At 35.9% G+C, this 26,157-nt stretch overlaps 1 protein-coding gene across 33 annotated transcripts in view; it reads right to left on the reverse strand.

Moving 5' to 3' along the window:
• CAMK2D (calcium/calmodulin dependent protein kinase II delta) overlaps window positions 1-26,157 on the reverse strand; it is a 322,125-nt gene that overhangs the window by 82,675 nt on the left and 213,293 nt on the right. For 20 of the 33 annotated variants that reach the window (XM_033215084.1, XM_033215075.1, XM_033215097.1 and 17 more), the window contains exons 5-6: window positions 13,711-13,776; window positions 10,312-10,384 (exon numbers count right to left, since the gene is read on the reverse strand). In XM_033215084.1, the coding sequence (XP_033070975.1) occupies window positions 10,312-10,384; window positions 13,711-13,776 (139 nt within the window). Of the gene's footprint in view, window positions 1-9,305; window positions 9,379-10,311; window positions 10,385-13,710; window positions 13,777-26,157 lie in introns of all 33 variants that reach the window. The other 13 variants (XM_033215078.1, XM_033215092.1, XM_033215067.1 and 10 more) reach the window with 1 other exon arrangement.

Genomic DNA, 26,157 nt, shown 5'->3' on the forward strand with positions numbered 1-26,157 from the left:
TCTCAGAGTACTATGAGAAAGACATATTTTTATTTTCTCGGGTATTTATCATTATGCAAGGGCCGATAACTCAGTCTTGGAATAAGGCTGTGTCTATACCACTGTTTCCCAACCAATGTATCAAGACACATTAGTACTTTGAAAATAAGCACCAGGGAACAGTCTCCAATTTCTACAAATCGCTTTTGTGGATTTTAAGAAATGAAGATGGTTAGCAAAAGGAGGCTGATTAAAATATACAGTTAAGGATGTACAACTCCAAACTTGATAAATATATTGGGTTAGAATGTATATGGGAGAATGGTTCAAAGTTCTCCTATTTGGGGACAAAACCCAGCAAATTTAGAGGTGTGTCTCAGAAAAAAGCTGGGAAACAGTGGACTCTACAAGTGCCAAAACGATTTTCTGAAAATCTAAAAATTCAGTCAATCAAATTCATTTTGTTTATATGTTAATAAACAAGAAATGTCATGCTTTAAAAATCAAATTGGCTACATTTTTCTCACTGAATTAGTCAATTCTGTTGCTTGTTTCGACCTTGTGTAAACACAGCCTAAACCAGTACCTAATTTATTAATTAAGCCAGCCATGCAAATTAGCAAAGACCCATAACCAGAACTTGGAAGAAATTAGGTTAAATCTATAAGAAATTAGAATGTTGGCGAGTAAGTTTTAACCAAATACCAGACTTTTTCAGGCTATTGTTGCTCACTGCCATCAGATTCATCGCTATTATGATGACTGGTAAATGTGAGAAAACTTTTCTAATTTTGTGGGGCTGATAGGGATTTTTAACCACCTCAACACTAAATACATAATTTAATTTGGAGTATGGGATGAAGATATCTCAAGAATATAAAAGGCTTTTATTCTGAAATGACTTTTAGTAAAACCTAACATTTGAAATTTATTTGGAACTTTGTTTATCAATATTCTATAGTATCTACTCATGTTAAATTATTTTCAATTGACATTTTACTTTTGCAACTAAAATTTATGGTCTACCACATTGATGCATTTCCTAATTTGATCAAGAAGTTAAGTTCCAACTATTAATTCATGGAATAATCAACTCAGATAAAGCTCATCAAACTGTAAGCAATGGTTGATTCTAATTCTTTCTTCACTTTCAAAAGCATTGGCATGTCAGAGATTTCTGTTAATACACATCTGTCCTAATTTGTCAACCACAGACTCATTCCAAAAAAGAGTTCCAATCACTTTAGAAATCACATTTTAGGTGTTTGAAGTCAAGTGATAAGTTTGTTGAGCAACTGTCAGCGTCACTGGTAAATAACCTTTTAAAAAATAGTGTGTTTTCACTCTTATCACTAAATGAAAAAGCTGCTGGGCAGGGCTATGTGCATTACGCCTCAAGCACCAAGTACCTGCCGATTCAGAAGAAATGGAACATCTTAGACTTTTACCATGCACATATATCCTCTGAATGACTGGGGCAAATATTCATAACTAAAGAAGATCTCACTGTAGGGCCTTTGTGAGTCATCCAGAAAATAGTAAATCCATCTGGACCAGAGTTGCACCTTATACTCATGAAGACTGTTCAGCTGCAGTTATGTACAAGAAAAGGCAGGGTTATTTGAAGGTGACTGTGTAGATGTAACAATTAAGAGACTAACATGATTTCATATTTAGGCAAACCTGAAATACAGAATTATATAATGAAAATTAAAAAATTAGGATGATTACTGAAATTTAAGATCTAAAATGAAATTGTATAATGAAAACTAAAAAGTTTAGGATGATGAGTTTAAGGGATTATTCACTTTTTAATATTTCATCACAAGATTGCTTTAAAGGGCAGCTCCAATGAAACATTAAAAATAATCACACACGTTTGATTTCTATAGAACTCTTTGGTATATATCAGTTTGAATAATCCTCCTATCATGTTCTGTGATTGTGTGGGAGGCTTAATCACTAAGACTTTCTAAAGCAACATTTTAATCAGGACAAGCACATTTATTCTAATTTTCCTGAATTACTACCACTCATAATAGCTTCCAAGTTAAAAATATATTGTACTACAAAATTTTGTTGGCAAGGTTAGTTTAAATTCTGAATGCCTACAGAAAGGAAGATAATTTGCAAATATAGTTTACCCAAGCTGAAAGGGTAGAATTTCTCACCTAATTAATGATTACCTCCTTAGAAAGGACCACCACTACACAATTATTTGCTACTATTCCACTTTTTTGATTTTCTAACACAAATCGGACAGATGAGATCAGAAACCTAGATCTTCAAATGTAGCTAGTTGACTATGGACCACAGCACTGTGAGAGAAACAGGCAGGGTGATGATTTAGATGAAGATCTGGGTTCATGTCCTGGCCCTAACTGTTATTACCTATGTGTACTTGGACAACTCACAAATGCCTGGAGCTAATTAATTAGTTCCTTAATTTCTCAAATGAACATTATAAGGGTACTAAATTATATCTCATAACAGTTTCTATGAAATAATAAAATCACACTGGGTTTTATCATAGGAGCTCTGTCCTCTGTGGTGACAACATACACATTAGTGATTAGCTACTACATTCCAGTGCAGCTGGTCATTTCAATGTGCAGAACATTTAATATTTGTAACCTGAGGAATGTCTTTATTAATGATGCCAACTTCATGCAATCTATTATGTTAGTCTTTATATATTGAAAGGATCTTTAGATTCTTATAATGAAATCCCTTTCTAGGTTGGTTTTTAAATAGAGTGCACAGACATTCTTACACATAGGTTCCTTCCCCACCCCCATTGCTTCCTAATGATGCAGGATTTTCCATGACATCTGGTCTCAGTGTCAACAACCATTTATAGCCTATCAGCTGTAATGAGCAGCAACTGTTTGCAAGTTTTGTTCTGTACTTTCATATGAATACAATGGCAACTTCTTTCAATATGATTCAAGGTTTTCTTGAAACTCTTCAAATGCCTCAAAGTATACAGGCAGGCTGATGGAATCACTTTCAGAACTGGAAGAGACTTGGGAGATAAAATAACTCAAACCTTTCAGTTTCTACATGAGGTAGGGAGGCCCAAAAACATGAAGCCAAGACCTGAAGCTAGATTTTCTAATACTTTCCTTTTAAAGATGTGATACTAAAGAAACTCCACCAATAGTATAAAAACAGTTATTTTTAAAAGGTAGTTCATTTGGTAGATGTTTTTAGAAGAATTTGAAGTACTCAAAAATATTTACTACCCATATCCAAAACTTATGAAAAAACATAGTTTTAACCTTGCTTCACCAATTATCACATCTTTATTAAGAAACTGATTTGGCAAAAGCAATGGCCTTTAGCATTAATCATATCAAGCTTTAATTTGTGCACATCTAAAAGACTCAACCATTAGGAATATATACGTAAAATCATGCGTGTTTTATTTCTTTTTAAATTTTTGAATATTATAAAAAGCAAATTACTAATTTTATTATTCTATATTATTTCATTCTTACATTCCTGTGGATATTATTTTTTAAGGAGTAAAAATTGTCTTTTAAAATTTCTTTCCTTTATTGGAGAATCTCACTCTTTTAACAGAAAATCATTCTCTCCTTGGTGTGTTTTCTGTCACTTATCTTTTGTCAAAGAAGGTGCGAATGAAGCTCCCCAAAATAAACTATTTTTTTTTTTTTTTTTTTTTAGTTTTGCATGAATTGAAAAGCTTGAATGTCAAGCTCACTTGTCCCATTTGTATACATGGTACAAAGGATTTTAGCTTTTATTTTTGTGTGGAATTAACGTCTGAATTCATGTACTTAGCACAAGGAGTTTCTAGCAGATGTATGTGCTATAAGTTTGCAATTAGGAAGTACTCTTTCTATTGCTATGCATATATGAGCAAGTTCATAAGAATCATTCTGTATTCCATTCCTGTTTGTTAATTTACTTTTACATTATCAGCACACACTGCTGGGTAGACTGAAAGAACCAGAGTGTAACTGCAGTGGGATAGTGCCAATTACCCACAGCTTCTCCACTGCCTGACAAACACTAGACACTCAATAAAGAAATACTGGAATGACTAAATGAATTATTAAACTGATCAAATACACACTTTGTTTCAAAAATATCTAAACATACACACACAGATGATGTGTTCCTTAAACTTTTATCTAAACAAGGCTCTGAGAAAAGTATAACACTTGTGATTTTATAATTATCCAATAAATTTCACAGGTTGATATATCTACTACCCGTGGTTAACAAGAATTTACTGGCTGGGCACGGTGGCTCACGCTTGTAATCCCAGCACTTTGGCAGGCCAAGGCGGGCGGATCACGAGGTCCGGAGATCAAGACCATCCTGGCTAACACGGTGAAACCCCGTCTCTCTAAAAATACAAAAAAATTAGCCGGGCGTGGTGGCGAGTGCCTGTAGTTCCAGACACTCCAGAGGCTGAGGCAGGAGAATGGCGTGAACCCGGGAGGCGGAGCTTGCAGTGAGCCGAGATCGCGCCACTGCACTCCAGCCTGGGCAAACGAGCAAGATTCCATCTCAAAAAAAAAAAAAAAAAAAAAAATTTACTAAATACTTCTCATCTCTCTGTTTCCCTGAAAACTCTGGTCATAAATTTATTTCTATGAAACAGCCTTAAAGTTCCCATCAAATCTCCAAATTCTCTTCATTAAAATCTCTCTCTCTCATATCCATCTAATCCATCTATCCATCCATTCAATGACGTTTCCATTAAGTAATGTTGTTCTTCTGAATAGGGGCTGATACTAAAGGCAGCATTCTCTGCTGAAGCAATTCACAGGGTGTTAATTTGTTGCTAAAGATTCAGTTGTGTGTATGAAGCCTCCTACCCAGATTGTTGTTCATGAAATAGTTTAATAACAATTTCTGGCACATTTGAACTGCAGAAATCTTACTACTTTGTTTCAAATATAGTTATTTGAAAAAGCATAGCTTTATAACTATCTCCTTTACTTATTCTGTCAACTAAGTCATAGAAATTGTATTCTCCAGGATCTTAAATGAGAAAACATATCTGATCTGGCATTCCTTTATTTCTTGTGACATTAAAAATTGTCATTTGTTACTGCAACCTTGCTTTGACCTAATATTTTTCTGAATGCAGTACTTGTCTGATGTACGTCCTCCTTTCTGGGAAGAACATCACCAATAAGCTTTTCACATATGTATATATATTGATTTTTTTTTTTTTTTTTGGTAGGGATGGGGTCTTGCTATGTTGCACAGGCTGGTATTGAACTCCTGGCCTCAAGCAATCCTCTTGCCTCAGTCTCCCAAAGTGCTTGGATTACAGGCATGGGCCACTGCACCTGGCCTACATACATATTTTTAAATGATCCTTAATTCAATGGCCAGCAGGGTTTCATGCACACAAGGTCTGTTCTTGTTTTGCTCAGTAATTTATGTCCACATTTAAAATGATGCGTAAGTAGCTGCTGAAGGAATGTTTGATGAATATTCGTTCTTCTCTTTTTGTATTTGAACTTTAAACCACCAATTCACAAATATTCAACACTGAGTTACAACACTCAGCTCTTTATAAAGAATCTATATTTTTAAGCACCCGATACTAATTGTCTTCATGTGGCAATCAAATGTGGCAAATGCATTTTATTCTTCTTTGTCTTGTTTTCCAAAGGCTGTGGTCAATGCTACCTTACTGTTTTTCTAAATGAAAAAGTTTTACTTCATACACCTGTCTACTGCCAAATTGTACTGCCCCCTACTCTACCTTATATCTATTTTCTTTATTCCTAATGATACAGATTTTGTTTATCTCTGGAAGGCCCGTAGGCAGGATTATTTTAACCTTTTGATTCACTAAACGTAGAACCATTTTCCCAAATTATTCTGAATGTTGCTAGCAAAATTATTTTTCTGCCATTGTTTTGACTCATTCTTTGGTCTCTTTACAGGCTTTTAATTCATCCAACTAACTAAACTGAGAAGTAATAGTGATTAAGCATGCAGACTTGGAATCAAATTTCTTAGGCACCAATCATATTTTACTAGCTGAGTGATCTTAAGTTCTTTCACTTGTGTTTGCTAAATTTTCATTTATGTACTATGGGAATAATCAGAGCGCCTTCCTCATAAAGTTCTGAAGACTGTATGATAAGACAATGCAGGGTACATGGTAACTGCTTGATAAATGGCATCTTTTGCCATTTTGATTATTAAGATCCTCACTTGATCCAAACACTCCCAAAGACTACTGTCCTATCCCTGAACTGTACTGTACTGTTTATCACCACCACTAGATCCTCCTAATATTATCTAGATCTATATTAATTGGCCTGCCACTGGACACACCTTATACAAAAGGTTGTGGTCCGTGTATCCACTAGGTTCTGCCTGGTGCCGATGGATGTACCTTCCTGACGCTGATATCCCACCACGCTGACTCTTCTCCTATTGCTTGTTTCAGGGACATCCTGAAATTGCCTGTTGTACCTCACCCTTGTTTATAGGTCCTCATAATTTCCCACTGTCTAATGAGCCCCAATGAGCAGTAGTTACTCAACTAAATAGTGATCTTTATTCTGAAGATATACTTGTCTTCTTTATGTTATTCAAATATTAATGAACACTTAATAACCTATTTTACTGAATGCTGCCTTTTATATTATAGAAGTACTTTTGGTTGACCTTCATTCATTTCTAAATTGAAGAAATATGATGCAGGTATTGGCCAGGTATAAGCCCCTATGTTAGGTACTGTGGAGTATCGCAGTATGTTAAACAGCTATGCTTCCAGAGGGCTTATATACAAATTGTACAGCACTTATATCCTCATAGGTGCTTTTGATCATAATAAACATGACATTTCCTGTGTTTCTTTTTCTCACTGATGTGGACAAATTAAACTATGTGCAACAAACATTTCAATCGCACATCAATTAGCATATTAATTAGTATATGGACACAAAAAATACATGGCATAGAAACAGTAAAGGCAAGTTTTTGTTTAAAGCCTAAAATTTTGTTTAAATTTCAACAGTTGATCTCTTTAACTTTACTATATTGGTAAACATGCTATCACAAACAATATATTTATCAGAGTATACATCATGGGTATAAAAGGCACAAAACAAAGCCGGGGATTTGGCATGTTCAAGAGGTGCATCAACTGCCTCTAATGCACGTGCTTTGAACTCTCTCAGTGTGTTTATGAAATGGCCTACTGAAGCAAGCACTGAGAACCAGACTCAACTGAAATCCATCCAAGTCAGCAGTTTGACAGAAACTAGGACAACAACTACAAAAATGATAACACGCTCTCTCAAAAGTTCATTTCTGTCCTTTCTCAGAATCAGAATAAGAATGGAGAGCAACAGTACTTTCCCTGCCTTAAAGAAATCTGATGGGGAATCCAGCAAGTTATTTCTTTTGCTGGCAAGCCTACCTAAAAATCATCTGCTGAAGTTTTTAATTAGTGATGTTAGCCTATATGTCAGAGAATATATTTTTCTTCACAGTCCATGTCCTATTAAAGTTTCAGTCTTTGAAGGGTTCACCTGAGTCCAAATGCTTAGAGAAGTCCCATATTATAATTCCACAAAAAATAACTTTAAAGTTATGGAAGAGGATTCACATTTTTTTATACTTGGCTTTTAAAGTCCACTTATGGTTATATAACATGGAGTAAAATATTTCAAATAATAAATTAACAGAAGTATCTGAAAAAAAATTGCACAAATGATGTGCATGTCCATGTATGTTCACTTAAAAGGAAAGTAGTGCTATCGGTTCTGACAGGTAACAAAAGGGGCTCTGTCTGTAAATGGCCAGTAAAGAATTTTTGAGGTGACTGTAAAATACATGAATTTTCAAAGAAACATACTGTTTTTGCTTTATACTAATGGGTACATTTGGTAAGTGTTAGCAGATATATAGTCCTATCTTGGCTCTTCAGAAGAAAATGCCCTTAACCATACCTTTGCATTTGAAATTTATTTTATTTTATTTTATTTTTGTATTTTGAGTAGAGACGGCATTTCACCATGTTAGTCAGGATGGTCTCGATCTCCTGACCTCCTGATCCACCCTCCTCGGCCTCCCTAAGTGCTGGGATTACAGGCATGAGCCACCGCGTCCGGCCTGCTTTTGATATTTAAAACTCTCAGAATTAAATGAAATCAAAAGAAGACTGCAGAAAACTAAGGCAATGTTTTGCTTATAAATCACATTTTCATGTAATTGGTTTAGAGATATAGTCTTCTAGAACATTAAGTGACTGGAAACATGGATTTACAATTTTTTATAACCAGAAAAGTCTGCACATGAGAAATAAGTCTAGGTCCTCTCACTAAACACACACAGTTTTAGACATTCTAAATTATCCTTTGCCACCTTTGTCCTAATGCCTAGAAAATGCTGAGTCTGAAAGAATCAAAACTATATAGTGCTCACATTTACTATTTTACTCATCCAGTAGTTTTTCATTTCAATTTCTAGGCTTCACTGTTTTTCTGAAATTCCACAGGTAAAACTAGAGTGCTGGGAAATGGAGACAGAAAATTAATGAAAAAGTACTTCCCTTGTGAGCTATTTCATTTCTAAATGATCTAAAAATTCTCTGCCCTCAAGGGTATCAGATGCTGAGTGAAGTCTTAAGGGTATCAGTAGGCATTCAAATAAGAATACATATATAGGGATATCCATATATATTTGCTACATAAATATTATTTGATGATTAAATTTTTCTTGCTTTCTTTACATCTACAGTTTCAGAAGACACTAGTATCTTGGTCTTTAGGAATATAAATAAATAAAAAACTAAGAGGCCTCAGTGTCCTCAGAATTCTTAGGACTAATGTTAAGGGAAAGAGAATGGGGTTCTTTAGCACACAATCGTTTAGGCTAAAACTTCACCTAATAACTTTATCTCTACTCACTTTATAATTTTACTAAGTATTTACATAATATTGGGTATATATCATATGAATATAAAATGTTTGATCAATGTCCATAGAACAAATTTAGAGTGAAGAAGAGATCATCAAGTCCTATTGAAAGTCACATTAATGCTATATCCATCCTTACAAGGAAAGACATATAGCATCCTATTTATTGTTAATGTTGGGAAGTTATTTCTATCGGGATAAATCAAGATTTATATGTCTCAAGTGTGTGTTAGAGATGAAATAAGAGAGATTGTGGTGAGGGAAAGTTCCTGAGTAATGTGCTGGAATAAGTCCACACAACTTTATTGCTCATACTTTGCCTTTACAGGCATAATTGCAGCTGAACAGTCATTAGGAACTGTGTGGTGGTTTATCTTCTCCAACGGCATTACTCACCTTCAGGTCCCGATGGACCACGCCCATCTGATGGCAGTGTAGCACAGCCTCCAGGATCTGCTGAATGCAATGACTGCATGCAAACACCAGGGGGCGTGTGTTAGTTCCAAGCTTACACTCACTGTCTGTATACCCTCAGAGAGACTGGGTTAAAGTGCAGAGCTAGCAGACAACTGGGGTTGTATTATACCACCTTCAGTCATGTAAACATATTGCTCAAGTAGAGTGACTACTACCTCAGAACAATCAGATCTTGCCAGATGTGAGCCAGAATGTGGGTCCATTTGTTCTAGAAAAATCCATTTTGAAAATATTTCATGTCATTCAGAAGATCATTTCCTGGTTATAAATTCTTCCAGGAAATAAACTGGAACACAAATATAATCTTTATAGCTGTTGTGTTCCGCCCCATCATATAAACTGTTTCCCTTTTCTCTCCCATTTTTCCAGTATTATCCTAAAAGCTGAACATTAACAGTCAGGGCACCATTAAGGTTAAATTAAGATACCTAATGAAGTTTTGATAAATCATTAACTTCTTGTGCTTTAATTTAGCTGGCAATTATTATCTCTTGCCTAAGGGTTCATCAGACTCAAATGGAGCAATGTGTAACCAGTTGTTCTGCTACAGCAACCCATGGTCTCAGAACAGAAGTGGTGTTTAAATCTACAGGCGGACATACATCACAGGCCAAGTTTATCTCCAGGCAAATGCTGGGCAATTAAAGAAAGCCTACCCCTAAACCCCTTTTGGTAGTTTACTGCTTGGAAACTTAAACAGGTTGCATTCTTCAGTATTCTTCCCTTTTTGCTATGATGTATATTTAGCCTGTAGATGAGCAAACTGGAAGAGGCATCATGCATTATCATTTCATCATTTACTCATTTTAGAAAAAAGTTGGGAAAGGCAAGGGAACCATTTTAAATACCCACCCTCTGCCCTTTCCCCAGAAAAAAAAAAAAACAAAACTGCTTTGATTCAGATTTATGGACTCCATATACTGACCTTCAGGTCCCTGTGAACTATGCCATTTAGGTGACAATGATTTACACTTTCTAGAATCTGCTGTATACAATGACTGCAAAGATACAAGGGCAGAATGGAAGGGAGAACATTTTAAAGGCACATAATCACATTGAATATGAAATAAAACGAAAGTCCCAATGAAACAAACAAACAAACAAAAATTATATTTCTTCACGTTTTTAGCTTTACATCGGAATCAAATAATGCTGAATAAAGCTAATTTTGGTTCTAACAAAAATGACATCCAACATAGACTTTGTGACATGTTCAGACAAAACAATTTGAGCTGTGTTGTTTTCATTGTAAGTGTGCAAATTAAATAACATGTATAAGAAGGTAAAATTTCCATATTCAGAAAGAAAAATTTATAAAGAATTCCCATAATGTTCTGGGAAAATTCTTCAGAGATATAAAATATCCAGGTATTTCTTATACACATCTAAACTGTTTAAAATCTGAGGTCACAATTAAACACGTGTTGAAACAAGAGGGTAAACACAGATGAAGTGGCAGGTGAAACAAGGGTCAAAAAAAATGGAGGGACACATTTACCATTTTGCCTTAGAAGTGTTGCTTTAGTAAAGTATATAACAGGAAAACAAATGCAAGTCTCCAACAATAACGGGAGAATTTAAAGCAAACCCATAAATAAAATAAACTCCGCGTTAGTATAAGGATATTTTGGGGAAGAGCTAGGGAGCTTTCAAAGAATAAATAAATAGAAATTTATAATCCTCTGGAGCATTGGTAATTGTTAAACCTATTTCCATACACTTCAGTGAAGAAAAACTTTTGCTTCATACTATATCAAAATGCACATTTTATGCTATTCTTATTAAAGGTTCACTGATGTCAAATGGACTGCTAATTAGAGAGGAGAAATCCTTGTTTGGCACCTATAAGGTCCTGTGAGCTGTCATCTGACATATAATAATGTAGAACCTATCACACTGATGAATTTTGCATAAGTTCACTGTGTAATTCAAATGCAAGTACGTCCTGAACTACATTTATTCATTGAAAGATGAAGCAAACATTTTAATAAGGACATTTTCAACCATTTAATGTATAAAATAATATTATTCCAAAGAAAAATCTTGAATTTAAAAAAGTAATCACCCTCTGATTTATTACAATGTAAATATTTTAAAAATTGATCATGACTATGATTTTTCTAGTTCTCTTAATAACAATATGACTAAAAGGGTCTCACATTCATTGCTGTTGACTATATTGCTTATTTAAGTACTGGTCATTATTTTTAAACCATAGGAATCTTTTTTCTTTCACAATAATGTTCACTTTGCACTACTCTTTAGGAATATTTCTCTTACTGTTCTCAAACAACAAGGATAAATTATTGAATCTTGGGAATAACAGAAGATAAAGAAGTAAACAATAATACATACTAAATGGACTTCACCATTTTTTTACTAGTGAGAATGGATTCAATTCTTACATTTTCGAGAACTAGTAAAAATTTTTTACCATTTTCTTGACAATCAAATATCCTCTTTTGAGACAGGGTCTCACTGTGTCGCCCAGGCTGGAGTGCAGTGGCATGATCTCTGCAGCCTCCACCTCCTAGATTCAAGGGATTCTCCTGCCTCAGCCCCCAGATTATCTGGGACTACAGAAGCACGGCACCACACCTGGCTAATTTTATATTTTCAGTAGAGAGGGGGTTTCACCATGTTGCCCAGGCTGGTCTCGAACTCCTGGGTTCGAGCCCAGGAGTTTTGGGAGGCCACCTTGGCCTCCCAAAGTTCTGGGACTATAGGAGTGGGCCATCACATCTGACTGAGAAATAGCCTCCTTATTCTTGTAGTGAGAAGGAAATGTTTCTTCTCTTTAATTTTGTCTGAGAGCTTTCATAAAAAAATATCTTAGGGCTCTTTAGCAGTAAAAGTTGTCTCTATTTTAATTTCAACCAGTATTTTTCAAACCAAGTAACAGTCTGTTTAACATAACTTTGAAGGGCAAAATAAATGAAATTCCCCAGTTTAGTACCTTGATTAAAAGTATTACTGTTTCTTGGCAAGTGGCCAAATAGCTACTTCCAGAGGTTCCCCCCGAGGCCCCTTTCAGGACCCTAATGTGTGGATTTGGGGTAAACTGAGCAAGTGACGATTCACTCATCATAGTATAAATTACACAGGATTTTCTATTTGACTTTGGCCATAGAAATTACATTAAAAAATTAGAGTGTAGTCATGTACGGATAGATTCGCAAAATGCCATAAACAGCGCATTAAACCAAGAAGAAAAATTAGAATCTTAGAAGTGTGCCTCTGAGGGCAAGGAGGGGCTGGGAACCTTAATATCAGCTGGACATCTGTTGCGGGTCAGGCTACAGTGGGATTAGCAAGCCTTGGGAAGCTCCGATGGCATTAGAGAATGGAGGCAGATTCAATCTCTCCCCCCAAACATCTCATTTACATTGCTAATAATGAGCCAATCACTCTTGATCAGATTTTTAAAATTAAATGACAGTTACAGAATATATAAAAGTAGACAGGAAAATTAACACCATGCAGTCTAAGTAATATCTAAGCAAGTGGTTAATGTTACTCCACTCCAAAAATGTTGCCTTGGGTAGTCTAGGAAGTTGCAAATTAGACAAAAAACTTAGTTTTTTTTAACTTTTGTAAAGATTTTGCCAATTAACAAGATAGAAAAATTACTCTTGAACTCTCTTAAATGTTTGAATAAATATTTTTCAACTCAGAGGTCCAAGGGTTTTAATGATATTTCCAAAGAGTTAATTAGCTAATAATAGTTCCTTAAAAAGGCCACTGAGACTTTCTTCAGTCTGTTTCTGCTTTGTGATTAGATATTCATTGTTCGGTAGAACTTTCTGTGATGATGAAAATGTTATATATCTGGTCTGGCCAATTGGTGGCTACTAGACACCTGTGGCTACTAGGCAGTTGGCTAGACCAGCTACGTGGTCAGACCAACTGAGAAATACATTTTTAATTTAATCTAATTTTAATTAACTGAAATTGCAATAGCCACATGTGACTACTGGCTAACACTGGGCAACCTAGAATCTATCTAGGGATTAGAGGATTTCAATCTTTGATCTCTGAACTTTACTAAAAAATATATTGCTTTAGCAGAAGTCATTCCAGTTAGGTGGGGTGTTTTGCTTTGTTTTTTCTTATTGTTTTTGATAAAATATGTAATCTAACTACAGATGTTAGATAAAAATATACACCAGATTCATAGTTTTTTTTTTTTTTTTTTTTTTCCTAAGGATCATCCTGGAGATCCTTAGAACATTTGTTTGTACAAATATGCATTGGTAAAGAAATATACTGAAAAAGTATTATTTGAATGTTGAGTCTTGTATCTTGCCCAGGGCAAGTCACTTACCTGGCATCAGCTTCACTGTAGTATTCTCTTGCCACTATGTCTTCAAACAGTTCACCTCCAGTAACTCTGGGAAGATAAAAAAAGATAATCGCATTTAAAAAGAAGAAAAAAATAAGTATAGATTTTTTCTTAGATGATTTAAAAAACTATCAAAACATTTAAAAACATGAGACAGTGTTCATAAGTCAAATCTATATTATACTAAACATTTAAATCTTTTTTATTTTTCTATCATTAGACACATGAGGTCACAATTTTCTGTATGCCATAAATATAAATATATTAGGCAATATCTTTTACAGAAAATGGTTTTCATTTCAATTTTTCAAATATTAATTGATACCTGACAAAATTTTGGCACAATTTAGAAACATTTTCTGAATGAAAGGAGATGATACACATCATAGCTATTGAGTATGAGTTTGCAGGCTGTATCCTTCTGTGTCTCCTTTTGCTATTTTTGCATGTGTGCATCCTTAAATATACATTTTCCCCTTGAAAACACACACATAAAAATAGATACTTTTCCCATAAAAGTGGGATCACGTACTATATGTAAATAATTAAGCTAATTATATTTGTCATTTTACATTAAATTATGGGCACCATTTCATATCAGAAGCATTTTCCCCTAATTTAACATAACACAGCAATCAATAGAGATATGCATGTGTGTACATACATGCGTGCACACACATATATGTGCATATTAGAGGGTATTTCTACAAGAGAAATTCTTACAGGTAAAATTACTGGGTGAAAGAGTACCCACATTTAAAATTGTGTAGAGCAGACAGGGCAAATTGCCTTCCAAAATGGATGTACCTCCAACATTGTGAAGGTGCCCACAGGCCCAAATCATTACTAATAATAGTTATTATTAATAAATAAACACCTATTCAATTGTGGAAAATTCACATTAATATGAATTTCTTGGTTATTAGTAAGGTAGACCATTTTCTCATTTATCAACCATTTCTTCTTCTGCTATGATCTGGCTTGATTTTAAAAGGATATTTCATTTTTGGGATTTAACCTTGTATGAGCTAACATTTGCTGAGTTCTCACAATAAACCACACAGTTTACTAAGCATTAAATTAACTCATAAATCTCCACAATTGCCCGCCGAGCAATTCCCCTGCCAGTTTATTGATGAGAAAATGGAGGCCCAGAGAAGTTAAGTAACTTGCCCAAGATCACACAGTCTTTAGTGACACAGGCAGGCCATCGACTCCACAGCTCATGCCCTCAACCACTCCACAGTGCAGATTTTCCAATAATGACATTGCCAGTCTTTCCAGTTTAGAAGGCATGAGTCATTTGGAAAAGCATCAAGTAAAGGGATAGAGCTTCATGTATGAACACTATAGAGTGAGATAAAAGGAGGCTAAATTAGTTTTTCTTTTTGTTCACTTGTTTGTTTTTTTGCTTTATTAAGTTCTGAAACATCATCAAAGGATAGCATGTTTTAGAGATCACCAGTTAGTATTCTCTCCCTTATTCTCCTTCCCAAAAGGAAAAGATGGGATACTAAAAATTATAAATATATTTGAATATTTATGCAAATTCTGCCTCTCTTAATTGCATTCTGGATACTTCCAAGTCCTTTCATGTCAGTCATTATTTCCAATTCTATTATTTTTACATATAAAATGTTTACCTAAAATTATATAAATCTTCATATAGGCATGTTCTAAAAATCATGGTTACATGTACATAATTCCATTTAATAGCATAGTTATTTATTTCAATTAGAATCTATAATAAGGCTATCACACAATGTACCTTACATAAATCACAATGCAAAATAATTAGACAAAAAACACTTTCAACAAATCTACTGTTGCCTGTATAGTGATAACAATTTTTGTGAGATTTCTTCCTTTGAATGTGACTAATGTATTATAGATACAATATGTACTCATAGTTATCCTTGTTTTTGACCATAAGTGCCTAGAAAACCTACATATATTAGACAATTTGGGATTGTTAAAATGTTTAATAAACATTGATTAAAGTCTACTGACATTAATAAAATTGCTGCTATTTATAGGCTCCTTAAACATATTATTTGCCCTATGAGAAATACCAGATCCTGGATCACTGGGCTATCAACTTACTGATCTTTGTTATGTTAGCATCTAACCTAGCATTAATACATAGTTGCTTAATTAATGACTCTTGAAGTAATGATTAAATGAATTAACCCAGTTAGAGAATCATGCTATCCATTTAATTTACTGTAAGTCTGGACTTCACCTGAGCTCAAAAAAAATCATACACATACCAAAGTTTAGTTATACATGGCAATAGGTTTTATTTCCTAAGGGGTTCATATTTAAAGAAGAATACTTAAAAGTCAGGGGGACTAGCATTCTGGTAGTTTTCAATAAATCATAATAGCTTTAGACACATTTGAGGGGTGTAGAGTTTCATGTTGAGTTTTAGATTATGTAGTTAACTGTGTCTGACAACATTCTCTCTCCTAGCATTCATTTTTCCCAATATTTAAAAATATCTTTACACAAATGAAACCATTTTATCATTTCTTCTATATGTATGATAAATGTCTGAAAAAGAAAAAATGGCAGTTATAATAGATTTCAATGTCTTGAAGAGAAGCTACTGAATTTTCTAACTTTAACATATTTCTATACTCACATTGCTGTTTAATAGACCACAAAGTTAAGCCATAGTTATTACATATTTTTGAAAATTTTTAGTGTGTTGTGTGAAATTTCATATAGTGCCCAAATTAAATCAGTTTCATGAATAAACTGTTAACTCATTAGAGATTTTGTGAATAAACTGATGTCAGAGTTCTACTGTGATATGAAGCATATCAATTATAAATTTGAAGCATTAATTACCATTTATGAATCTCCAGAACATTAGAGCTCACAAGGAAAAAAAGAGATAACTCTAGAACATGAAAAGACGAGACTACATATCAGAAAGATAAATATTTGTGTTATTGTTGTTATTTATAGTGATGTTGATTCACACTGTATTACCCTGTATAATAAATTGTTCTTTTGTTTCTAGTGCACAATTTGTAACTCACATCAGAAATGGTTAAAATTAGTTTCATCCAGAATACAACATTCATAAAATTTCATCAGTAACAGATCTTGGACCATGAGGTTGAGCAGCAAGTAGAGTCAAAGACTGGGCTTTAAAAAAAAAAAATAGTGCCACATTAACCCAAGGAATAGCCCTGACTTGGAGATTAAAAGCAGTGCTCACGGTGGTGGGGGAAAGCCAGGAACTTCAGTTTGGAGCCGACGCAAAACAGGAACCAAGAGAGGCACCTAGTTAATGCACAAGTAGGAGGCAATCTTGCTAAGGTAGGACTGGGACTAACTCCTGGAAAAATGAGTAATTTCCCCTGGGAAATTAACTCAAAGCTGAAGAACAAGCCTAGTGAGATGAAATTGCCAGACCTGAAATCCAAGCCTCTGAGCAGAGGTAACAGAGGTTCATTAAGCAGTTAAGCAAAGAATCACCATCAGATTTTTGTTTGTCAAAAAACATATCTCATGCTCCCTTGCATTTAAGCAATTGGTATGTCTTCATTTAGTGATGAAGGCAGAAATTGTAATGGTGACATATTCATCTGTGTCATCTGCATGGTCATCCAACACACTGTCTTCCACTTGTTGAACAATAACAACAAATATTCACTGGGTGCTTATTGTGTGTGTAACTAGCTGGATATTTGTGCCTCCTCCTCAATTAACAGGTTAAAATCCTAACTCCTAAAGTGCTGATATTAGGAGGTGGTGCCTGTGGGAGGTAATCAGGTCATGAGGGTGGAGCCCTCATTTGGTACCCTTACCAAAGGGACTCCAGAGAGCTCTTCCCTCTCTTTTCTTCATGTAGAAATATAAGAAAAAGTCAGTAGACTGCAGTCCAGGAAAGAGCCCTCGCCAGAACCATACCACGCTGGCACGCTGATCTCAGACTTCCAGCCTTCAGGACTGTGAGAAATGTCTGTTGTTCAAGCCACCCAGGCTATGGTATTCTGTTAAGCGGCCCAAAAGACTAAGAAAATGTGCCAAGACCAAGCGCTGTTCTAAGTGCTATAGAGATTGTAACACAGCAACCCTATGAAGTAGATACTAGTGCTATTTCTGTTTTACAGACAAGGAAACGAAAGTAATGGAGATTAAAGACATTTCCCAAGAACACACACAAAAGAAAGGAAAAGGACTAGTTTTTTTCTTGCCTGTGCTGCCCTACTAGCTTGCCCCTTGTACACAATTTGGGGAGCAGAGCAGGGTAAGACAACGGGCTTGGAATAGCCCAAAGGATCATGCAAAAAGACTGGGAAGAATACAGACATAAAGAATTCCCACTTACATGCCCTTTAATCATTGATTAAAGTCAGACAGTTTGACTACTGGTGGGGGCAGGAGAGTAGTCACTGGTCAGTGTGAAGCTGATCAGGGCTCATTAGTAGGAGTGTTACTGGGTGTCTTGGCTGGATGATTCTACATTATGAGTGTGCAGCTGTCCTATATATAGCAAGACTTCAACACCAGGCCCCGTTCTAGGTGCGGCAGCACTACCTTGTCAGTGTGCCAACCAGTGTGCCAACTCCATCCATTCCTAGTTACCCCAGGGGCTCCCTAAGGACCCCTGAAGGGAACCATGTGTCTAAATGAACAAAATCTATGGGGATACAATGAAAAATGTAGGTCTCCTTAGCACCATATTCTAAGACATAAAGTAAATCAAGCCAACCACTGGTGTAAGGGTCTGTCAGGCAGAGCACATGAATGATAATGGGACATTGTCTCTTCAGCACCTTACACAGTGCCTGGTACACAGAAAGAGCTTAATAATTGTTTTCCGAGTGAATAAGTGATTAATTAAATGGGTGAATGAAACGATAAGCACCAGTTCATGATTTTCTGGTTTGACCTGTTATTTGAGCTAGTACCTGAAGGTGAAGAGGCCCAATCACCTTTTCTATTATGTATCTACTGATCTCTAACTAAATCTTGCTGATTGTATCTCCAAAACAGGACTTGAATCAAGACTACTATCTCCACTACAATGTCACCAGCCTAAGTCTCTGCTATCTCTCACATGTACCACTGCAATAACTCCTAACGGGCCCCATTTCCTATCTTGGCCCCCCTGCCCCTGCCCCGCATCAACTCTCCACAAAATAGCTGTAAATGTACATCCAATTTTGTCACATGTCTCCATGAAGCTCTTCAACAGCTGTACACTGATTTTTCAGGCCAGCTCCTGACATGACCTTCATGTCTCTGCTTAATTTGTATCCCACCTATCTCCCAATTGAGGCCCCTGTCTGTCTAGGTCTAGTTGTGATGGCCTTCCTCCACTTCCTCAAGCATAGCAAGCTCCTTCTTGCCCCAGGGCCTTTCCACATGCTCGTCTCTCTTCCAGGAATTCCCAGGAACACTCATGGAGAAGTAGAATGTCAAATTTGAAAGTAAGTGGTCTTTCTGCAGTGTCTGTGAGATAAGAGTCATTTATAGCATCCTTTCTGTGTCCTTATGGAAATATTAATAATGAATTTAGGGCTGTGCAAGCTGTGTTTTGGAGACTAGCTCTTATGTCTTACCATAGTACTTATCTTTTTTGATTTGAGGCTGGTTTACGGAGTCAGATTACCTCTTCAGAAGCCTATAATTTGTAACTGCACAGTTTTGCACCAGTCCTACCCTTAGCTTCCCAAAATTCCACTTGGCACATACACGTATATTATGAGCATGGATGAGTTGATGTAATAATGCACTCAACTCTTTGGAAGACACAACAGCTGCTGCTAGAGTACCTGTGCATATATAAAACAAATTTTTAAAATAGAAAAACACTAATAGTCCACTCAGATAGATTAGTGAGTGCCTTGTTGGGGCATTAGGCTTCCCTGCCAAGCATAACCTTTGGTTCCTGAGATGTATAGTTCTTGGAGTTGAACCTGGGCCCAGACCCAAAGATGTAAGACACTCTTTTGGAGGTAAAGAATCTGGCTGAAAAGAGTTGATTACACACTAGACCCAGAGTTGGGCAACAATAATCTCCCATTAAAGTAGTGAGACAAAAGGAGAAATAACACATTCATGTAACTCACAACGTAGTTAAACCACATATACAAAAATTCTGTTTTCATAATCACCATTTAACTTTCTGCTTCATCTATCCAAGCTAACTGAATAACCAAGTCACATTTTAAGAGTTAATTTTCATATATGTATAGTCTTTTAATTCTTGAAGTCACTAATCTTTATTGGTCCAAATTTTTTTAGTAATTTGCTATCAATAATTTTTATTATGGCCCCAATATTTTTAGTAATTCGCTATCATTAAATTATATATACAGTTGGCCCTCTGTATATGAGGATTTCACATGACAGATTCAACCAACTGAGGATCAAAAATACAGTATTCAAAAATAAACAAGTAACAATTAAAAATATTTAAGTATACCGGAGGATGTGCATAGGTTATAGGCAAATACAGTATTATGCCATTTTATATCAGGGACTTCAGTATCTGCAGATTTTGTTATCCGAGAGGGTCCTCGAATCAATCTTCTGTGGATAGCGAGGAACAACTGTAATACATACATACACACACACACACACACACACACACACAGACACATATACTATTAGGTTATGTGTGTATATATATGTAATTTCACTTATAAAATACTGATTTTGCTGGGTGTGGTGGCTCACGCCTATACTCCCTGCACTTTGGGAGGCTGAGATGGGAGGACTGCTTGAGCCTGGGAGTTTAAGAACAACCTAGGTAACATAATGAGAGCCTGCCAAGCGGGGTGGTATGAACCTGTAGTCCCAGCTATCCAGGAAGCTGAAGTGGGAGGATCCCTTGAGTCTGTGAGATTGAGGCTGCAGAGAGCAATGATCATGCCATTGCACTCAAGCCTAGATGACAGAACGAGACCCTGTTTCAAAAACAAACAAATAAATAAATAAATAAAGCAAATACTCATTTAAAGAGGTGAATGGAGGATTTCTAACATATCAGGCATTTCAAAAGGCATCTGACCTATATACTCTACTGTGCATTAAAAAAACACAAAGGAAATGAAAGAAATCACTGTATATGGTTTTACAAGCACCACAGATATTCTAAAGATAACAAGAATATTTACAAAATACATTTTTAAAAGAATAGAGAAGTCCATCTAATTAGAAACAATTTGAGTACACAGAGGAATTATGTATTAACTATTGGAATTCAGTAAGCCTATCAGCAGTTTTGCTGAATAAAAGATAAATTAAACTCTCAATACCTATGCTATCACTTGTCATTCACTAGGCTAAGTTTCAAAAAATATAATATAGACATGATTATTTTTATTTATCTATATGTTAAAATCACTGCCATTTAAAAATCCCTTGTATTATCACAATTTTTGCTCTTATTTTCTTATTTATTATGCTTGGGTAATCCTTAGAGAAAAATTATAATCACTTAAAAAAATATCTGCCATTGGCCCGCTGATGAATGTTACTGAGTATCATCACCTGATAAGCTACATATTATTAATGTCACATGTACTGATACAGCCTAGGAATTCTGCCAGGGTTAGGCTGAGCCTTCCTGTGCAGGTAAGATTTCACTGTTAATGCCAAGGCAACTGCCTTTGACTGAAAACATCATCACAGATAAATTGTGTTTCACATGTTAATTGGGATGAAATCGTTTCTGTATATCAGTAATTCATCTAAAAGTTAGCTTTGGTCATCAGAAAAATGAGCATTTATTTAGCCACAAAATGTGTAGATCTTGTTATGAAAGTAGGAAAGCTACTGTAGATAATGGGTGAATTTATACCCCAAAGTTCAGATTCTAACATATTTCTAATCATCAATACTCCAGAAAGAATCCTGAAATAGAAGTGACAGATGAGTGAAGCTACTGATTTGTTGATACGCCCCTAGACGACAACAGGTTTTCCAGGTTCTGGAACATCGGGAGTTTCAAAGATGTCAGACAAGAAGAGATTCTATCATTTATCAGTCTTCAGTACTCAGAAGACCAACAGATCCTCTACTGGAGAGAAGATACTGTTACTGTTGATTCCTGTGAGTGTGTAGATGTTTACAAAGGAGAGCTCAAGCTACAGGTGGCTGCAAGCTATTTAAATGATCCTTCTCGTTTTGAGGATACCAGGACATCCCGTACCAAGTTCTTCAGTGGGTGACTCATTTGTTCTCACTGCATTTTTTTTCCTGAAAATACGAATAACTTCATGGAGAGTTAAACTTTGTCATTAAGCAGTGTCATTTATATACAAATTTTACAAACATTATTCAACTGTATTCATTATATGTGTGAGCTTTGCCCATGCTAATGGACAGGAATATAAAGAATCAAGTTGTAACTTCTATCAAGCATCTAGTCTAGTGGAGAAAACAGAAACATAAATAAAAAATTATGTTCCTGTGGAACATGCTTTAACTAAAGTATAGGTCTATTTTTAAAGTCACAATCCTTAAGACCCAGCAAATCCTAGACTCAGGAATTGTCCCATTTACAGAGGAAATATGTATACTTGTAAGTAAAAAAGTTTCACCCAATACTTACCTTTTTGGCATGATGAAAGGAAGAAGAATTAGCACAAATGGGACATATGTGGACTCTATCTATGCAGACTCACTGATGAATACACAGTAACATCCACACTGGAACATTACAGCAATCAGTGCCCCATGTCAGCCAGGAAGGCTGGGTGTCTTGCTGCATCTTGTCACTTATTGCAGTTTATGAAGAATTCTTGCTATTTCTCCTATTTCCTATGCTTCCTAGAGGGCTCCACACCACTGCTATATAGATTCAGGAAGTTACTCCATACAAAGGATAAGCAAAAAATGAAGAGGAAATAATAGTCTCATAAAGGCTAAGGGAAAAGAGAGGAGAGAATAATGAATTCCTTCTGTGGGTCAGAGAAACTTTCACAGAGGAGGTGCTATCCAAGGAGGACCTTACATAAATGAGGAAGAGTTGGCCAGGAAGAAATGTGGGACATGAACACCTAGGAAGAAACAGGAGTTCAACTGGAAAGAGGAGAGAAAAAAGGAATAAAAGAGTTGGAAACAGGAATCTCAATTTCCCCTTATTTGGTCTCTAACTTTCCTCTCATTCCTCACATTATTCAGGATATATTTTATTACTACAGGGACTTACAAGCCAGGTGTGGTGGCTCAGGTTTGTGACCTCAGCATTTTGGGAGGCCAAGGCAGGAGGATCACTGGAGCCCAGGAATTTAAGACCAGTCTGGGCAACATAGTGAGTTGTATATCTATAAAAAATTAAAAAATTAGCTGGACATGCCGGAGCATGCCTGTAATCTCAGCCACTCAAGAGGCTTAGGGAGAAGGATTGCTTGAGCTCAGAGGGTAGAGGTTGTAGTGACCTACGATCACGGCACTGCACTCCAGCCTGGGAGAAAGTACTAGACTCTGTCTCTTAAAAACAAACAAAAAGTCACCTTCTCCCAAATGTGCTCAACATGCTTTTTGATATGCTCTAGTGACTGTGCTTTTACAATGAAAACTAGTAGCTCATTTCTAGTTACATAACATTTTCCCATTTATCTGAATAAAGGCTTAAGTCAATCTAGACATTTTTAAAAAGATAATGCCAGATTAATCTCCACACAGGCTTAACAGAAACAATGCTTTCTGAAGGGATGTCTAAGATAGGAATATCATTTTAAAAAAAAATATCAAGAGTTATTGCTGGTTTTATTCCCAACCTTTTGATTTTGTCGACAGCTAAGAAGTGACTTAGTAATTGTTTTTAGGTTTAACATCCATCTTCACAAGTTCTTCATGCTTCAGCTTGAGTGTTCTGTTGCCATGTACTACAAATATCATCAGACAACAGATTTCTTATTCTTTTACTGGCATTATAGTTGGGTCTCTGGAATATTACTGAATGGTTTATTGTATGTGTGCATGCATACACGTGTACACACAAGCATACACACCCACTTAGTAAGCGTTCAAAAAAAGCCTGATTTGCTCTAGTAATTTTAGCTGACTTTTTACTGGATATGAAATGTTCAATGAATTAAAAAATAAGCATCACAGTAAAGCTGCATAATTCAATTTAATTTGAAAAAAGAGGACTAGTCTGAATAGCCATATTTCTAAATTTGGCAGCACACCCTTCTATAGGGAAGGGTGTGCTGCCAAGGTACCGAACCATTTTGCTGGACCGTAAGAAGGAAACAAGGATGTTTCAGTGTTTCCAATTCTAAGATAGTGGTTTAATGGGTAGTTTGGTGGATGGTGCCATCCCACTGATTTCTAATGTTGGAGAATATTTTTCTAAGGAAATGAAAATACATTTCTTTTAAGTAAAGGGTGATAAAGTCTTATTTGACTCCTTTACAAATTAGAAATTCTGCCAGAGCTCCATTAAGAAACAGCTAAGCAGAGGCATCCCACATGCAAATTACTATGTTAAGTAATTATCTAAAATCTTATTTATACTCATTTTCTTAGCACATTGCCTATTTAGAATACAGAGATTGAGGTAAGTCTAGATCATTCAAATTATTGTCAATTTAAAAATTATTCACTTACTCATATATTTGTGTGTTACTTATACTATACTATCTTCTTAAAGGGATTGGAGACAGCTTATCATCTGTCAAATTATCTGAATTATCAAATTTCCCCATGTGATCTCTAAGTGCATGCTTTTTTCTTTTTCAGGCTAACATATAAAAGAAAGAGCAACAGATTTATACTTAATTGCTGCCTACAGAGATCTATACAGCCTTACATTGCTTCCATTTTTAATAATTATAACAGTTCAGTAAGACAAATGTGCTTGATTTTAATAATCAATTGTTCATTGAATCAAAAACTATTTGTTGCTTTTTATGTGCAAATGTTAGGCAACTAATTTGCTGAAACTTGCTTTAATAGTTTGGTTCAATAAATTGTTTTTTTTTTTTTTTTTTTTTTTGAGACGGAGTCTCGCTCTGTCGCCCAGACTGGAGTGCAGTGGCCGGATCTCAGCTCACTGCAAGCTCCGCCTCCCGGGTTTACGCCATTCTCTCGCCTCAGCCTCCCGAGTAGCTGGGACTACAGGCGCCCGCCATCTCGCCCGGCTAATTTTTTGTATTTTTTTAGTAGAGACGGGGTTTCACAGTGTTAGCCAGGATGGTCTCGATCTCCTGACCTCGTGATCCGCCCGTCTCGGCCTCCCAAAGTGCTGGGAATAAATTGTTTTTTAAAAAACAGATTATTATGTTCGTAGGCATATATGGCTTTATTTAATTTAATGAATGCCTGCAAAACTACAAGCTCTTTATTCACACTTAGTAGTAGCTCTGTCACTTTTCAACAATATGACAAGATAATCTTTAGCTGTGCACTTAAAAATAAAATGCATCTGGCTGCGCACAGTCGCTCACACATCCCAGCTCTTTGGGAGGCCAAGGCAGGCAGATGCAGTCAGGAGTTCGAGACCAGGCTAGCCAACATGGTGAAACCCCGTCTCTATTGAAAATACAAAAACTAGCTGGGTATAGTGGTGGGTGCCTGTAATCTCAGCTGTTCAGGAGGCTGAGGCAGTAGAATTGCTTGAACCTGTGAGGTGGAGGTTGCAGTGAGCCGAGATCACAACATTGCACTCCAGCCTGGGTGACAAAAGCAAAACTCTGTCTCAAAAAACAAAAACAAGATAAAATGCATTCTTACACATATAATAAACACAATATCTGTATGCATCATTACTGACTAATGTTAAGTTACTACAATGCAAACCAGGCTGCAAACAATGGCAAATGGAAAGCATACATAGGCACTCTGGATCTGGGTACTGAAAGCCGAATGTGTGGGTTTTCTTTCATTGAGAGCTTTCTTTCACTTTGTCTCTCATAAAATCCTCACTTTTGGTTCTTCCTGTATTTTCCCCACTCCCTCCCTCTGGTTCTATAGGGAAGGGTGTGCTGCCAAGGTACCGAACCATTTTGCTGGACCGTAAGAAGGAAACAAGGATGTTTCAGTGTTTCCAATTCTAAGATAGTGGTTTAATGGGTAGTTTGGTGGATGGTGCCATCCCACTGATTTCTAATGTTGGAGAAGGAAAGGTGATTTTCTTGGAGACAATTCTTGGGATCAATGGGAGGAGAAGTGATGACAGAATACAATTCTTTTTAGTTGATCACCTGGAGACTATTTAGTCACAATATTCAAGTCTGGAGTGTATCTGTACTAAACTATTGCGGTAAGAATAGTACAAATAAATAACTTCGGCACAGTATCCTATCCCACCCAAATATACTTCATGTTGTCCTAGTTTCACTTAAGCAAATTTTAATGGTAGGAAGTTTTGGAAAAGGTGGAGGGGGCACTTAGTGAAAAATATTACAGACTGAGATAGTGTTGAAGGAAGCTAACCTAGAATTTAAAAAA

The sequence above is a fragment of the Trachypithecus francoisi genome, unplaced genomic scaffold (assembly GCF_009764315.1).
Source record: "Trachypithecus francoisi isolate TF-2019V2 unplaced genomic scaffold, Tfra_2.0 Lachesis_group1, whole genome shotgun sequence".
Taxonomy (NCBI): domain Eukaryota; kingdom Metazoa; phylum Chordata; class Mammalia; order Primates; family Cercopithecidae; genus Trachypithecus; species Trachypithecus francoisi.